General features: G+C 41.1%; 1 protein-coding gene across 7 annotated transcripts in view; it reads right to left on the reverse strand.

The window, feature by feature from the left end:
* Positions 1-18,344, reverse strand: part of A1CF (APOBEC1 complementation factor) — a 107,270-nt gene that overhangs the window by 31,628 nt on the left and 57,298 nt on the right. For 3 of the 7 annotated variants that reach the window (XM_073548240.1, XM_073548236.1, XM_073548238.1), the window contains one exon: positions 11,887-12,030. The exons of 3 other annotated variants lie outside the window; for them this stretch is intronic. In XM_073548240.1, coding sequence (XP_073404341.1) covers positions 11,887-11,985 — 99 coding nt within the window. In that variant the 5' untranslated portion in view covers positions 11,986-12,030. Of the gene's footprint in view, positions 1-11,886; positions 12,031-16,718; positions 16,832-18,344 lie in introns of all 7 variants that reach the window. One more of the 7 variants, XM_073548237.1, reaches the window with a different exon arrangement.

Raw genomic sequence — 18,344 nt, forward strand, 5'->3', positions numbered from 1 at the left:
TGTCGCAGCAGAAATCGAGACTCATCAGACCAGGCAACGTTTTTCCAATCTTCTACTGTCCAATTTCGATGAGCTTGTGCAAATTGTAGCCTCAGTTTCCTGTTCTTAGCTGAGAGGAGTGGTACCCAGTGTGGTCTTCTGCTGCTGTAGCCCATCTGCCTCAAAGTTCGACGCACTGTGCGTTCAGAGATGCTCTTCTGCCTACCTTGGTTGTAACGCGTGGCAATTTGAGTCACTGTTGCCTTTCTATCAGCTCGAACCAGTCTGCCCATTCTCCTCTGACCTCTGGCATCAACATGGCATTTCCGGCCACAGAACTGCCGCTCACTGGATTTTTTTTCTTTTTCGGACCATTCTCTGTAAACCCTAGAGATGGTTGTGCGTGAAAATCCCAGTAGATCAGCAGTTTCTGAAATTCTCAGACCAGCCCTTCTGGCACCAACAATCATGCCACGTTCAAAGGCACTCAAATCACCTTTCTTCCCCATACTGATGCTCGGTTTGAACTGCAGGAGATTGTCTTGACCATGTCTACATGCCTAAATGCACTGAGTTGCCGCCATGTGATTGGCTGATTAGAAATTAAGTCATAACACACAGTTGGACAGGTGTACCTAATAAAGTGGCCAGTGAGTGTATATATATTATATATATATATATATATATATATATATATATATATATACACACACACACACATGCACACAATATAATATACATACATACACTGCTCAAAAAAATAAAGGGTATACATAAACAACACAGTGTAAATCCAAGTCAATCACATTTCATGGGATATTAAAAATGATTATTATAAATTAAAATTTTGTTTTATTGCTCTCAATGCATTACATGTGTAATGAATAAAGATTTGCAAATGGAATTGGTCAGTGATATCTAGGATGTGTTTTTTTTGCCTAAATACGGTGGAAATGTGTCATCTTTAACTTTAGGTCTTTTTAGAGATCGAGATCATTTCATCTTCAACTTGCTTAACTGTTCCTAATGACATTAATTTTGACAAAGGGTGCCCAAACCTTTACATGCCACTGTATGTAGCACTGCGTACTTACAATTGCTCATTCTGTCATTCTTCCTAATTAATCTTTTTCATTAGGTCTAACACATCACATGAACAAAAACTGACTAACTGAAACCTTCTAAGCTCTATAAAGAATCAGGTAGTTCTCTTTTCCCTGCATGAGTCATCATTAAAACTACAATTCTACATCACTGCAAAGTCCCTGACAATGGAGAAGAGCAAACCAGCTGGTTCAGGAGTTGAAGACGGGTAAAGCTGGGATGCCAGGAATTTTGCAGTTATGCAGAATGTAGTTCTAATGAGGACTCATGCAGGGAAAAAAAAAAAAAGACTTCGAAGGATTCAGCTAGTCTGTGTTTAATCAAGAAATGGAATAGACCTAATTGTTTTTTTTTTTTTTTTAACTCTGGCATACTCCATAAATCTAGAAAGAACCTTATGGCAAAACTAGTCCCATGGATTCTTGTGCAGTCAGTTTTATGGTTGGTGTTATCTGATGTGACATCAAAAGGCTCCCATAGATAAGACCATGTCCATCCAAGGACACAATGTTGATCCGAATTACAATTGGCGATATTTTTCCGTACATATGTCTAGACTGATAACATCGACATGTGTTTCTCAATACAATAGATATTGAAAACCTTGTGATAAATAGTCACAATTGAAGTAAGGAAGGGAAATCTAAAAAACAATTGAGATTCCGATATATCCATGCCATTACATGATACAAGGTGAAACCAACATACATACCATACAGTATGCAGTAAAATATAATACAGGTAACATATTGACTAGAATATAGCATGTTACAATATGGTTGTACATTACGCTTTGGCCAACAGGTATTAATTCAGGGTTTCATATAGGACTGTCTATAAAAAGCGAGTTGTAATGAATGGTGACAAATTAGAAATGATTTATAAAAAGGCAAATCTCCAAATACATTTGACACATTTCCGACTGCTTGAAAGCTAGAAAGCAATTTTCTGGTTGAAAAATTAAGACCAATCCCTCTCCTAATCCACAACCACGTTTTTGGATTTTCAGAAACACACCTTGTTAGGCTAGGGTCAGCCAAGAAAATCAAGGACGATTATGCTAATCACACTCTGATCAAAGTATGCTCAGATTTTTTTTTTTTTTTTTTTTTTTTTTTTTTTTTTTTTTTTCGGAAAAAATTCTCCATCATCTCCAATCTTTGAAAATCGGACCTTAGGCTGGGGTCACACTAGAGAAGTACAATGCGAGAAACTCATGAGAGTCTCTCGCATCAATATCCGGCATTGCTGCCAGCACTTGGTACCGGAGTGTGCGGCTGCATAGAAATACATGTAGCCACACACTCGGTCCGAGTGCCGGCAGCAATGCCGGGTATTGATGCCAGAGACTCGCACGAGTTTCTCACATCACACTCGCATGTGTGACCCCGGCCTTACTCATATTTCTTCTGAGTGCCATCAGAATTTTTCCACAGACTCACTGACTTGAATGGTTGAGTGCGATCTGAATATCAGAAGGCAATCATGCATGCTGCGATTTTTACCTTGCAGACTTGGTCCTAGGGAAAAAAAAAAAAAAAAAAGAAGGTGTGCACGGCCCCATAGAAAAACATTGGTCCTAGTGTGAGCTGATGTTTTGTTGAATGGCACTCTGACAATATGGTCGTCTGCACAAACCCTCAGGGTATGTGCACACTATGTTGTTTAGACACTGGCGTACCCGCAGAGTTTTTGAAACAAAACACACTTTAGGAAAACGACTGCCGGCTTTTTCCTGAAGAATTATCTTTGGCGTCTAATTTTGTCGTTTTTGTGGCACCTTTCTCACAACATTGTTTTTTTAAAATTTCATACATAAGATAGTGGCGGCTTCCAAGAAGAAGCCGCCTGAAGACTGATCAGGTCACTTCTTCCAAACATACTCAACAATGGGGCGAATGGTTCCAGGCACCAGAGATACGAGAAATGACAAGAACATTTGGTGAGTCATTAGTAAATCAGTTACACTTAATAACTTTTAGAAGTGTGTAAATACAGTCCACGTCTCACAGTCGTGCATTCATGTACTCTGTGTAAAAAACCCCACAGTCTTTTGTTTTTAGATTGTGAACCCATTCCATTTAAAGGATTCTTATTAGAGATGAGCGAATCTAAACTTAAACGCCGGTGCTAAATGCCGAACATTTCCCGGAAGTCCGTTGCAATTTTAGGAGTTGGGGGGGGGAGTTGGGAGACAGAGCGAGAGAACCCAAACTTCCACAGGTCGACTCATCCCTAATTACAAATCAGCGACAGCAAGCAGTAATTTTGAATTTATGAACCTGAGAATTTATGTGTCATTCAAAAATAAATGCTTTTTTTTACATTGATTTTTTCAGTTTTCCATATCATTATCTACACTGAAAAATAAAAAAATAAATCTAACATTAACCCCTTCACGCCGCAGACCATTTTAATTTATGCATTTGTTTTCTGCTCCCCTGCTTCCCAGAGCCATAACTTTTTTTTTATTTTTCAGTCAATATGGCCATGTGATTGCTTGTTTTTTTGCGGGACTAGTTGTACTTTCGAACACCACCAAAAATTCCAAGTGCGGTGTAATTGCAAAAAAGTGCAATTCCACAACTGTTTTTTTTTTTACCATGTTTACCAAATGTTAAAACTGACCTGCCATTATGATTCTCCAGGTCATTACGAGTTCATCAACACCAAACATGTATAGGTTCTTATTTTAATTAAGTGGTGAAAAAAAAAATCCAAAGTTTGTTAAAAAAAAACAAAAGCGTCTCCATTTTTCGTGATGTGGGGCTGGGTGGTCCAGATACGATTGATCGCCCATTTGTGGCGACCAAAAAACGTAAATCTGGCGTTGTTACATTTTTTTTGTTACCCCGATAGGGTTAATTATTTTTATATCTGATTATTCTGAACGCGGTGATACCAAATGTGTATTTTTTTTCTCTTTTTAATTGCTTTATTTTGAATGAGCGAAAGGGAGGTGTTTGAACTTTAATTTTTTAAAATTTTTAAAACTTTTTTTTTACTTTTCACTTGCTTCAATAGTCTCCATGATAGTCTTCTGATCGCCTGTACTACACACAGGTGATAATCTGATTGCCCCAGCTACACACAGGCGATGACCAGATTGCCTGTGTGTAGCAGGAATGCTCACTTGCTATGCGTGCCGACCACTGGGCGGCGCTCATAGCAATCCGGCAATGACAACCATGGGTGTCTGCTGCGATCACATTAAATGCCACTGTCAGATTGACAGCAGCATTTAACAGGTTTACAGCTGTGGGTGGATCGCGATTCCACTCGCGGCTGTTAGCTGACATATGCCGGGAATGATGTGGGCTCAGCGCCGGAGCCCACATCACAGTGAGAGATACAACGTGTGCTGTACATGTATGGTGCATGTCTTGAAGGGGTTAAAAACTAGAACTTTTTTTGACTTATACTTCACTGTAATTATCATTTCAGACAGAATTATGACAGGCAACACCTCTGTACACAGCAGATATCATAGGATCACCAGTCACAATATGTGATGTTACAGCTCACCTTCCCCACTTCCTTCACAATGACTCTTGCTCTGATGAGAGTTTGCTCATCCCCCAAACGGACGACATGTAAGTCCTTTAATACTTATTAAATTCTTACCTTTCTTGCAGAAATTCATTTTGCTGTTTTTGAGAAATCCTTTGTTGAAATTGTATGGGTTGACACTTCTCTGCCTTTTCTTCACCTGCTGCCTATTGTCTGACTGGTAGGAAACTTTCATGTTTCAGTGATCGGTCACTGAGAGACAGGAGGCAGGCAGTGGGCACGTTAGAGCTGTAAGTGCAAGGCACATCCTGTGCACTTGCAACTCATTAGTATACAATTTCAACTATAGGTTTATCTACAACAGCAAAATGGATGTCTACAAGAAATATGAGGATTTAGAGAAGTTGTCCACTACTTGGACAACTACTTTTCATACCCGATAAAACAAAAAAGCCTTTACTCTCCTCCCATGCTGGCGCCGTTATCATAACTGCCACCTGAGGAAGATGGAGCTATTCCGTTGAAACGCATTGTGGAAACTAATAAATGAAGACTTTTAATGCCAGCTGAACTGCGTCGCTTGCGCTCCTTATGACCGGTCTTTTACTTTCATCATATCCTTGGACGATGGCAGCAGAGGAGGTGTAGAAATTAATTTTTCTCCTCCACAGCTGTGGTCAGCGCACTGACACTTGGCTTACGCTGGCAGCAGAGCAGGAGCCAAGGGTCATTAGTGTATTGCATCCGATGTACTCGCGTGAGAGAATCATCAGATGCCATACGCTAATGGGACCCCAGCCTAAGTCTGTCTTTAAGATGTCTTTTTATATGACTTGTAAAAACCGCTTTGGACTTTTTCCTTTTCTGTTTGCTATTTTTTTTTTTATGAAGTACCTGGCATTCTTTGAAGTACAAGCCGTCTTCACTTTCGTACCGAACAACATTGGCCTGGCATCCTGAGCACCTCTTGCACTTACCATACTTCACAATATCACGGCGATGTGATGTCTAGTCACGAGGTTTTACCAAATATCATTAATTGTGCTGCACCATGAAGTCATGAAGTGTTGCCCCACGAGGCCTAGCAGGTGATCCAAGATACCAGGCACAGAAATGAAAACCGAATGCCATTGTGGACTGGACTCAATGCCAGGTCAACATGAATCAATCTGCTTATCACTACTTGTTATGTATATAAACATCAAAAATTCCGGCACTCTTATAATATGCAGAAATATTGAAGAAATCCCAAAATTCATAACGTTTCGGTTTTACATCTAGACCTTCAGACGGATTGCCATGGAAGTGAGGAATGCCCAAATGCTTCTGCAGCCGATGAAGTAACATTTTACCTATTTGGTGATGGGTGTTATGCCTATAAAGCCAATAATCAGGAACGAGCTTTCTTATAAACGATTGTTTGATTATCGTCTGGTGTAAAGGGATCGTAATACTAAGAATAAGTATTATTAAAGGTAAAGTATCTCATCACTGTGAATGCTATGCCATTATGACACTTCTTTCGTGCCTACCTATGCATTGGCAACATTTCTGGGGATGTTTAAGTCTTACATCCCAAAGTTGTTTCTCTTGGGAAGCCCTGTGGCCCTCCTGGGAATGCCACCGGCCCACCCGGAGTTTATACCCAACCCCCCTTCAGTCCAGGAATACTATGATATTCAGGACATTTGGTAACCATGCTTATGACAGCTGTATGTACCAAATTGTGCCATAGATTTAAAAGCTATCAAAGCAATTGACAGCACTGCTACTACTACAACCACTGCTGATAATTAAAACTATTCTTCAGATCATTAATAAATTGTCTAATGCAGAGAAGAGAAGGAAACCAAAATAAGCAAGGTATTAAACAGGCTGCAGATACAGAGCTACATGATTGCTGGTGAGCTGCCAAGCAGGCAGATCTCAGCAGCGATCAGGACAGCAACACGCGGGTAAACAAGCGACGCACGTCGCTCAGTTACCCACAGTGTATGTTAAGATACCAGCGCGCTGGTGCAGGGAGCTGGTAACCAAGGTAAACATCGGGTTTCTAAGCGCCGGGCGGCGCTTAGAAACCCGATGTTTACCTTGGTTACCAGCTCCAGTTCGCTGATCGCTGGTCTCCCGTCTGCCACACGCATGCCAGCGGGAGACAAACGATCAAAAAAAATGACCAGGCCATTCAAGCACGATCAGTGATACCCGGCAGGGGGGCTGGTCGCTGATAAGTGTCACACACAGCGATCTCGCTGGTGAGATCGCTGTTGCGTCACAAAACTTGTGACTCAGCAGCGATCTCGCTAGCGAGATCGCTGTGTGTGACGGGGGCTTAAGGGTGGATTGACAAAGAGAAAACAAAGGAGACATGAGATAAGAGGAAAGAGATAAAGGATGCCAGCATTAAGGGAAGGGGAAGGACACAGGCACACAATGTGCTTTACAGAACCATAGATCAGGAGCATGTTGTCTCCACACTCCTATTTTCTATGGTTACAAATGTTTTTTTTTTTATCTGAGATTAAGGATCTAAATGAAGTGTCCAGAATTGACCTATTGATAAACAATCCATAAGATAGGTCACCAATATGATGAGATGGTTGGTGGTCTAACACCTGGCATAGTCAGCTAAAAACTCCAACAGAAAAAAAGCAATGCATCACATGCAGCACAGTTGCAGATAGATCACCAGTAGTTCCGTTCTACACAACTTCTCTAAACACTATGAATCTAAAGGTGTAAGGGGTGGAAGATGTCTTAAAATCCATCCAAAGTGGTTATATTTATTTCCTAGAATCTCCCTACACAGGGGTGTACAGTATCTGTAAAAAAATATAATGCAGTACTCACTTTGGAAAGCAAATAACTTCATATTGGAGATGAGCAAATCGATTTGCAGGACCCTGCTCTAGTGGCAACGGTAGTAGTCCATGGCCATCGGACAGGAGTCCTACAAACCGCCTCCTACCTGATGGCATTCTGGGCTCCTCTGCTTAGTAGGGTCTGAGTGTCACCATGCTTGTGACATGTTGCAATGATGATGCTGTGACAGGTCTACAAATCAGAAGAGACACTGAAATTTCCATCAGGTAGGAAGCCCTTTGCAGGGCTCCTATATGGTGGCCATGGACTAGTGACGAGGCCACCGGAAAAGGGTCCTGCCAAGTTATTATCTCAGTTTTACTTTATATGTTATATTTCTACATGTAATAACTGCAGTATAAGATGATGTGGAGCATCTTTTAGTAGATAGTTTATTACAATTGGAGTCAAAATTACAAGCATCCAGAGCTGTCACGGACCGCCCCCGACACGTTAACCCCTTGCACACCGCAATCAAACATGATCGCGGTGTACCGGGGGTTAAAGGGAAGCATCGGCAGGGAGGGGGCTCCCTCTGTGCTTCCCTGAGCCCCCCACGGCAGCGCAATGTGCAGCGCTACGGCGGGGGGCTCCTTTCCTGCAGGCCCCCGAATCCAAGATGGCGACGGGGGCCTTCGGGGGCCTGCAGGAAGCTGGCTTCCTCAGTGCCTGCAAAGCGCAGGGAAGAGGAAGTCTTCTTCAATGCCTGTGACAGATTGCTGATCTGTCACAGTGATCTGTGATGTGACAGATCAGCGATCTGTCACAGGACAGTGATGTCCCTCCTGGGACTATGTAATAAAGTAAAAAAAAAAAATAAAAAAAAGGTGTAAAAATAAAAATCGCCAAATAAATTAGAAAAAAAACAAACAAATATTCCCCCAAATAAATCCATTTTTTGGAAATAAAAAAACCCCAAAACAAACAATAAAAGTACACATATTAGGTATCGCCGCATCCGTAACGACCCGCCCTATAAAACTGTCCCATTAGTTAACCCCTTAAGCGAACCCCTTAAAAAATAAAAAACGAAGTAAAAAATAATGATTTATTATCAAACCGCCAAACAAAAAGTGTAATAACGCGCAATCAAAAAGACGCATATAAATATCCATGGTACCGCTGAAAACGTCATCTTGTCCCGCAAAAAACGAGCCACTACACAGCATCATCAGCGAAAAAATAAAAAAGTTATAGCTCGCAGAATAAAGCGATGCAAAAATAATTATTTTTTATATAAAATAGTTTTCATTGCATAAAACCGACAAAACATAAAAAAAACGACCTAAATGAGGTATCACTGTAACCGTACTGACCCGAAGAATAAAACCGCTTTATCAATTTTACCGCACGCGGAACGGTGTAAACGCACCCCCCCAAAAGAAATTCATGAAACGCTGGTTTTTGTTCATTCTGCGTCCCAAAAATTGGAATAAAAAGCGATCAAAAAATGTCACGTGCCCAAAAATGGTACCAATAAAAACGTCAACTCGTCCCGCAAAAAATAAGACCTCACATGACTCGGTCGGTCAAAATACGGAAAAATTATAGCTCTCAATATGTGGTGATGCAAAAACTATTTTTACAATAAAAAGCATCTTTTAGCGTGCGACAGCTGCCAAACATAAAAACTGCCATAAATAGTAAATCACACCCCCCGTTATCACCCCCTTAGTTAGGGAAAAATAATAAAATAAAAGAAATGTATTTATTTCCATTTTTCCATTAGGGTTAGGGCTAGGGTTAGGGTTAGGGCTGAGATTAGGGTTAGGGGTGTGTTGGGGTTCGGGTTGGAGTTAGAATTGGGGGTTTCCACTGTTTGGGCACATCAGGGGCTCTCCAAATGCAACATTGCATCTGATCTCAATTCCAGCCAATTCTGAGTTGAAAAAGTCAAATGGTGGTCCTTCCCTTCAAAGCTCTGCCATGCGCCCAAACAGTGTTTAACCCCCACATGTAGGGTATCAGCCTACTCAGGACAAATTGCAAATTTGGGTCCAATTTCTCCTGTTACCCTTAGGAAAATAAAAAATTGGGGGCAAAAATATCATTTTTGTGGAAAAAAATGATTTTTTTATTTTCACGTCCGAGCGTTATAAACTTCTGTGAAGCACTTGGGGGTTCAAAGTGCTCACCTCACATCTAGATAAGTTCCTTAGGGGGTCTAGTTTTCAAAATGGGGTCATTTGTGGGGGGTTTCCACTGTTTAGGTACATTAGGGGCTCTCCAAAGGCAACATGACACCCGCAGACCATTCCATCAATGTCTGCATTCCAAAACGTCACTACTTCCCTTCCGAGCCCTGACGTGTGTCCATACAGTAGTTTTCTCCCACATATGGGGTGTCAGCGTACTCAGGACAAATTGGACAACAATTTTTGGGGTTCAATTTCTCCTGTTACCCTTGGGAAAATAAAAAAATTGGGGACTAATTGATCATGTTTGTGGAAAAAATACGATTTTTTTATTTTCACGCCCGGGCGTTATAAACTTCTGTGAAGCACTGGGGGGTTCAAAGTGCTCACCACACATCTAGATAAGTTCCTTGGGGGGGTCTAGTTTCCAAAATGGTGTCATTTGTGGGGGGTTTCCACTGTTTAGGTACATCAGGGGTTTTCCAATCGCGACATGGTGTCCGATCTCAATTCCAGACAAAAACGTCAAATGGCGCTGCTTCCCTTCCGAGCTCTGCCATGCGCTCAAATAGTGGTTTACCCCCACATGTGGGGTATCAGCGTACTCAGGACAAATTGCACAATAACTTTTAGGGTCCTGTTACCCTTGGGAAAATAAAAATTGGGGTGAAAAGATCATTTTTGTGGAAAAAATATGATTTTTTAATTGTACCGCTGTACGTTATAAACTTCTGTAAAGCCCTTGTGGGTTCAAAGTTCTCACCACATATCTAGATAAGTTCCTTGGGGGGTCTAGTTTCCAAAATGGGGTCACTTGTAGGGGGTTTCCACTGTTTAGGTACATCAGGGACTCTCCAAACGTGACATGGCGTCCGATCTCAATTCCAGCCAATTTTGCATTGAAAAAGTCAAACAGCGTTTCTTCCATTCTGAGCTCTGCCATGCGCCGAAAAGTCGTTCCCCCCCCACAAATCAGGTATCAGCGTACTCAGGACAAATTGCACAATAACTTTTGCAGTCCAATTTCTCCTGTTACCCTTGGTAAAATAAAAAAAAAATTGAACCTGAAGTATTATTTTTATGAAAAAAAGTTAGATGTTCATTTTTTTTTAAATATTCAAAAAAATTCCTGTGACGCACCTAAAGGGTTAATAAACTTCTTGAATGTGGTTTTGAGCACCTTAAGGGGTGCGGTTTTTAGAATGGTGTCACTTTTGGGTATTTTCTATCATATAGACCCCTCAAAGTGGCTTCAAATGTGATGTGGTCCTAAAAATAAAATGGTGTTGTAAAAATGAGAAATCGCTGGTCAACTTTTAACCCTTATAACTTCCTAACAAAAAAAAATTTTGGTTCCAAAATTGTGCTGATGTAAAGTAAACATGTGGGAAATGTTAGTTATCAAGTTTTTTGTGTGCCGTATCTCTGTAATTTAAGGGCATAAAAATTCAAATTTGGAAAATTGCGAAATTTTCAAAATTTTTGCCAAATTTCCATTTTTTTCACAAATAAACGCAAGCTATTTGAATGAAATTTTACCACTAACATGAAGTACAATATGTCACGAGAAAACAATGTCAGAATCACCGGGATCCATGGAAGCGTTCCAGAGTTATGACCTCATAAAGGTACAGTGGTCAGAATTGTAAAAATTGGCCCGGTCATGAACGTGCAAACCACCCTTGGGGGTGAAGGGGTTAAAGAAGCACTCCCATGAATATTTTTTCATGTTAAATGTGTGTATCTAAGCAGGTAATGTAATGTGAGGGCATTAGTATACTCACCTACTGCTGCATTCTCTGAGATCCGGCGCCGTTCTGCTCCTCTTCTCAGTGAAATCACTGCTCTTCAGACTATCCGGATCACTTTATGCGCTATATGTGAACTGGAAGTCTCTTTTACAATGTAAGCCAATGGAGTCTTGTTCTGATTATTCATAGACATATTGTAAAAGCCATTTCCAGTACAGGTAGAGCACAGCGTGACCCAACGAGTCTGACGTCACTGAGAAGAGGAGAAGTATGGCGCTGGACAGTGCAGAGGTCAGTGGTAGGCGAGTATATTAATACACTCACACTACACGCCATGCACATACTGTATGCACACATTTAATGTAAAAAAAAATATTCATGGGAGTTCTTCATTATATCTCCATTATTACCATTGCCTATACTGGCCGTGCAGATCTGTCTTTTCAGGGATATTGTACATCAAGAAAAATTGTGCAAAGCGTCATTTTATACGTTCGGATATCATTTATTGAAAGATCACTATGCGTCAAGCCTAAAGCGCCTACCTGAGTCAAACTATATCCTGTACGCTGAATCAGAGCGCGCAGTGAGGCCTCCTTCTGTGTGGCGGACATTCCATCCCCGGATTTTTGATTTGATTCCATTGTGAGTGATTATCAGCAAAAAATCAGGTTAATTAGGTGTGCTCACTGCAATCAAATTTAAGATAAATTAAATGAATTAATATTTCTGAAAATTAAAAAGGTTGCAAATAATTTAAAAATTATTGTATGTCACACTGCATATAGATAGGAATTATTTGGTGACAACCATTTGTCTTTATTGATATAGATATTATTAACATAAGAAATTACAGTATACATTGTACGTCACATTATCAGACATTATATATAGAGGTGTCCACATTACATTTTCACAAATGGTTTTAAAGTAAACCTGGCATCTTCAAAATGCTATCTGATCTGCCAACAGGACGTTACTTAGCTGAACTGATTGATAGACATTTTTAATAACGTTTCAGTAAACCTTACACTTTATTAATTGAAATCATAAGGGTTGGTATGCATACAAGTCAAGTGGGCGGTCCTATTCATTCATTGACAGTTTATATGACTTTAGGTCTGCCCACTGGGCTTTCCCCACAAAACTATATATCATTCTGCTCAGCTTCTACTTCTCTATACCATACTGCAAGACTGTATATGCAACGCGACAAGTTCCTTTTAAAGAGGTTGTGGTTTTTGTGCTAAAAATAAAAAAGTACATTCACCTCAAGTCTGTAGTTTAAGTAGTTTAAACCCCTTTAAAAGGAACCATCACAAACTTACCTATTGTTTAAATTAAGTTTTTGTGTTGAATCTCATTTGAAAAAGAATTGGTGCAGTCTGTATAAAAACAAATCTTGCATTTCTCATACTGGTCACTGGGGCTAGTTTAGATTCATACATTATGGTAGACTTTTCCGAAATCTCATAATCATCACAGGCAGGAATAACATGACAGGTAATGCCTTTACACACAGCATCCACCATTCACTGTAGGGTGGAGGACAAATATCGTTAGTAGGAATGTTTGGTCCTTCTAAAGTTTGCATATTGTCGGCAGCACAGAGTAGCTTGAGAAGTATACACCCCCTTGGCTTGTTACCTATTTTGTTACATTACTACTTCTGTTTAAATAGGTTTGTATTCTGATTTGTGTGGGATGAATCAGTACTAAATTGTCTAAGTTGGTGAAGTGAGAAAAATTTAGGCATAAACTAAAATTTCTGGGATCAAATAGCAAAAAAAAAAAAAAAAAAAAAAATTAGCATGTGCATATGTATTCACCCCTTTTATCATGAAACTCGTAAAAATTATGGTGCAAGCAATTCCCTTCATAAACCACATGGTTAGTGACAGGACGTCCCAGTGTGTGCAATCTAAGTGTCACATGGCCTGTCAGTATATACACACACATTTTTTCTGAGAGGCCACAGAGGCTGCAACACCGTTAACCAAAAGACACCACTAACCAAACACCATTTAGACCAAGGAGATCTTAAACAAGTCAGGGGCAACGTTGTTGAGAAGAACAAGTCAGGGTTGGGTTATAATAAATAATAATATTGCTTTTTTTTTTTTTTTTATATATCCTGATCTCTGAAGACTCACCAGAGAACCATCAAATCCATTGTCATCAAATGGAAAGAGTGTGCTACCCCGACAAACCTGCCAAGAGACGGCCACCCACCAAAACGCTCAGCCAAGGCAAGAAAGTCATTAAAAGGAACCTGTCAGCAGGATTGTGCTGAGTAACCTACAGACATTGTCAGTTTGGCGCCGTTATACTGATTACAATGATACCTTGGCTGATGAAATCCGTCTTGTGGTTGTTTTTTAATCTTTATTTTCAGTTTTGAGTTAATATGTTCGTGCTCTGGGGCGGCCAGTGGAGGTGTCCAGTATAGCTTCTGACAGGTCACTGATCCCTCACTGACCTACCTCATAGTTTGCAGAATGAATATTATAATAAAATAAATATAATAATATATCTAATATATCTAATATATTATAAAAAAAAGAAAAAAAATCACATTCAGCAGGAAGATGCCTGCACTGCAGCATGATCGCATGTATAATGTGCATTAAATTATTTCATTTGATATAAATTTATAAAAAAAAATAAAAAATAAAAAAAAGATGGTTTCCTCTAAGAATCGGGCTGGCGGTACCTGCTCAGTAGCATCTATCGGATCGCTGATAGATACTACTGCACAGGTACCATTTTGGAACAAAATTTTGTTTTTCCGAATAAATTTATATCAGGAAATAGAATCATTTAATGCAAGTTATACATGCGATCATGCTGCAGGCAACCTGCCTGCTGAATGTGATTTCTTTTAATATAAAATATTGATTCTGTAAACTATGAGGCAGGTAAGTGAGGGATCAGTGACCTGTAAGAAGCCAGCAGTATGAACACATAATCAGAGCACCACATGAAGACCTCCCACAGGCCGCCCAGGAGCACAAGAATCTCATTAACGGAAAATAAAGATTACACAACAACCACAAGACAGATTTCATCAACCAAGGTATCATTGTAATCAGTATATCGGCGCCAACGTGACGCTGTCTGTAGGTTACTGAGCATAATCCTCTTCACAAGTTCCCTTTAATCAGAGAGAGGCAGCACAGAGACAAAAGGTAACCCTGGAGGAGCTGCAGAGTTCCCAAGCAAAGACTGGAGTATCAGGCCATATGACCACAATAAGCCATACACTCCATAGAGGTGGCCTTTATGGAAGAGTAGGCAGAAATAAGCCTTTACTTACACACAAATATTATAATGCTCATTTTGAGTTTGCAAATGACATGTGGGAAACTCACCAAACGTATGGAGGAACGTGCTGTGGTCAGGATTGAACTTTCTGGCCATCAAGGTAAACACTATGTTTGGTGCCAAACTAACACAGCTCATCACCCCAAAGAACACCATCCCCACAGTGAAACAGCATGGTTGCAACATCATGCTGTGGGGAATTTTTTGGCAGCAGGGACAGGAAAAATGGTTCGAGCTGAGGGGAATATGGATGTTGTGAAATACAGGGATATTCCAGAGCAAAACCTGTTTCAGTCTGTCAGTGATTTGAGGCTGTAACAGAAGTTCACCTGCCAACAGGACAATAACCCAAAGCATACTGCTAACTCAACACTGGAGTGGTGTAAGGGGAAACGTGTAAATGTTTTGAAGTGGCCTATCCATTGAGAATCTGTGGTCAGACTTGGATTGCTGTTCATCAGAAGAAACCATCCAACTTGAAGGAGCTGGAGCAGTTTTGCCTTGAGGAATGGGCAAAAATACCAGTAGCAAGATGTGAGGCGTTCATAGAGACTAAGGGTTCCGTCACACATAGCGACTCACCAGCGATCCCGACAACGATATCAACTTGTCAGGATCGCTGGTGTGTCGCTACATGATCGCTGGTGAGCTGTCAAGCAGGCAGCTTCACCAGCAATCAGCACCAGCGACGCCGAGCGCCCGGTGTCACTGTGTACGTTAGTTACCAGCGCACTGATGCAGGGAGCTGGTAACTAAGGTACACATCGGGTTTCTAAGCAGCGCGCGTCACTTAGAAACCCGATGTGTACCTTGTTTACCAGCTCACTGCATCAGTGCGCTGGTAACTAAGGTACACATCGGGTTTCTAAGCACCACATGGTGCTTAGAAACCCTGCGTTTACCCTAGTTATCAGCACGCTGATCGCTAATCGCTGGTCTCCTGCCTGTCACACGCAGCGATGCGTGCTGGTCAGCGGGAGACCAGCGATCAAAAAAAGTCCTGGCTATTCCAGGACGATCAGCGATACCGGCAGGGGGGCCGGTCGCTGGTCAGTGTCACACACAGCGATCTCGCTGGTGAGAACGCTGTTGCGTCACAAAAATTGTGACTCGGCAGCGATCTCGCTAGCGAGAACGCTGTGTATGACGGGGGCTTTATCCAAAGCCACTTGCATATGCAAATCACTCTGCAAAGCAGTGACTTTGGGGGAGTGAATACTTGTGCACACAGAAGTTTTTTCAGTTATTTTGTCATATTTATTTCTCAATAAATAGAAAACCAAATGTTCACTGTTGTAGACTGTTCTTTATGTGAACGGATACGAGCCTTAAAAAAAAACAAACAAAAACACTGACATTTCAGGTTGTGAGGTAGCAAAACACACAAAATTCCAAGGGGAAATGAATACTTTTGCAAGCTACATTACCTTTGTTTTTTTTTGTGTTTTTTTTTGTTTGAGAGTCCAGCATGCTGAAAAAAAAGCATAAAAGATGCCCCACTACTTCTCCTTACAGTGCATGTGTATTGGAAAAAATATGTCTGAACAATGCACCACTGATGGGGACAGTTTTTGACTGAATAGTTTAATTGTTTGTGTGACTGGAATAAGATGTACAAAGTCTGTTTCTGGCCCATCTTTGGCATAGCATTGATAAGGCAAGTATGAATATTCCATTATTTTTCAGCATGATGGGTTGCTTTTTAATCTACAGTAGACAACCCTTTTATTGAGACTTTTCAGAAGTTTCATTATCATCACAGGTAGAATTAGAGGCAACACGTCTAGATGCAGAATCCACCCTACACATTAGTTGAGGCAGGGGGGCGGACACTGACAATATATAAATATATAGCCACACATACATACATTATATATATATATATATATATATATATACACATACATACACACATACATACATACACACACACAGTATATATTACATAGTCTCCTTTATTATGTATATTGCTGGCCCTTATACAGTGCCCTCTCTTGCTACGTACAGCACTGCCCCTTACATATCGGATACAGCCCTGTTTTTTATTACATACCGTCCTCTCTTGTTAGCTCTATAATGCAATGATGGGAATGGTTCCTTTCTATTGGAGTAGCTGATTGACTGGTAGTTTGGTCACTGGCTGCTCCATCAGCAGTCATTTTTTATCTAAAAAGAGAGGGGACTATGTAATAAAAGAGGGCGCTGTGAATAACAAAATTAACAAGAATACACTATGTAAGAGAAAGCACTGTACATAATAGCAGAAGAAGCTATAATAAGGGACGGCACCATATATAACTAGAGAGGATGGTACGTAATAAGGGACGGTGTTTTACATAAAAGAGGAAACTATGTAACTAAGGATGGTGTTATACAGAATTAGCGAGTACACTATATATATATTAAGGGACTGTTATACATAATAAGTACATACACTATATACTAAGGGACAGTGTTAGACATAATAAGCGATAATGTCTTACTCCATCTCCCCCTGCTCCTAAGTCCATTATAAGTCCCCATTCCTCCCATCCAAGTTCTTCACACCCGTCATTGTCCTCCTCCCCCTGCATCCCATTATTGTCCTCTCCCCCACCCCATCATGGCCTTCTCCCCTACCACTATCATTGCTTTCTGCCCTGCCACCCCATCATTGCCCATTCCACCACCTCCATCATTTTCTTCTCCACCACCCCCATTATTGCCCTTTCCACCACCATCGCATTCTCCTCTACCACCCCCATCATTGCCTCCTTCCCCACCACTCCCATCATTGTCATCTCCCCTACCCCCATCATTATCCATTCCACCACTTCCATCATTTCATCCTCCACCACCATCCCCATCATTTCCTCCTCCACCACTACCATTCCCCATCATTTCCTCCTCCCCATCATTACCTTCTCCCCATCATTGCCTTGTCCCCTCCACCCACCCACACACACACCTCTATTCCCCCGAAGAGCTACACATGCGCGCACACACACACACACACACACACACACACACACACACACACACACCACTTCTCACCTGTCTGCACGCTCTCCCGCAGCATCATCACCACCTCTCTCAAAGACAGGAAGCAGGACGGATCCCTGCAGCTCCGCTGTAGGCAGCGGAGCTGCTGGGATCGCTCCCTACCAGCCACACATGAGGGCAATCTAGCCAGGGGCCCCCCGGAGCCTCGGGCCTGGAGAAACAGGCCAGATTGCTCTCATTATTAGCCGCACTGCAGGGAGCCCCCCCTCCACTACTGGGCCCTGGTGCAGCCACATAGGCGGTATGTCCACCCATGAGTTGAGGTCACACCTCCTCTTGCTTCAATTTCTTCATGAGGACCTTTGCTCATGCTCACTAGGTGCTTCATTACAAAGAGATGGTCACCGACAGTCTATTGTTGCCAATATACACGTGCATTTTCTGAAAGAACAGGAAGTACAATGCTTCAAAAGCCTGTCGCCAGTGTGAAAACCGAAATTTTTTTTTAGATACAGATTATGACATGAAAAATTTTAAACACATTACCAAAGTCTAAAAAAATATTTATTTACCATAAGAAACGAGAATTAGCCAGTAGGTAATTTTCTAGTGACACATTTCTCTTAAAGACTCCAATCTCTATACAAATTTGATACTTTCTCATGCAGACACATGTAGCATAAGCTGTGTCCAACTG

The sequence above is a fragment of the Dendrobates tinctorius genome, unplaced genomic scaffold, assembly GCF_039654945.1.
Source record: "Dendrobates tinctorius isolate UK_male_01 unplaced genomic scaffold, ASM3965494v1 ptg000156l, whole genome shotgun sequence".
In the NCBI taxonomy this organism is placed as follows: Eukaryota; Metazoa; Chordata; class Amphibia; order Anura; family Dendrobatidae; genus Dendrobates; species Dendrobates tinctorius.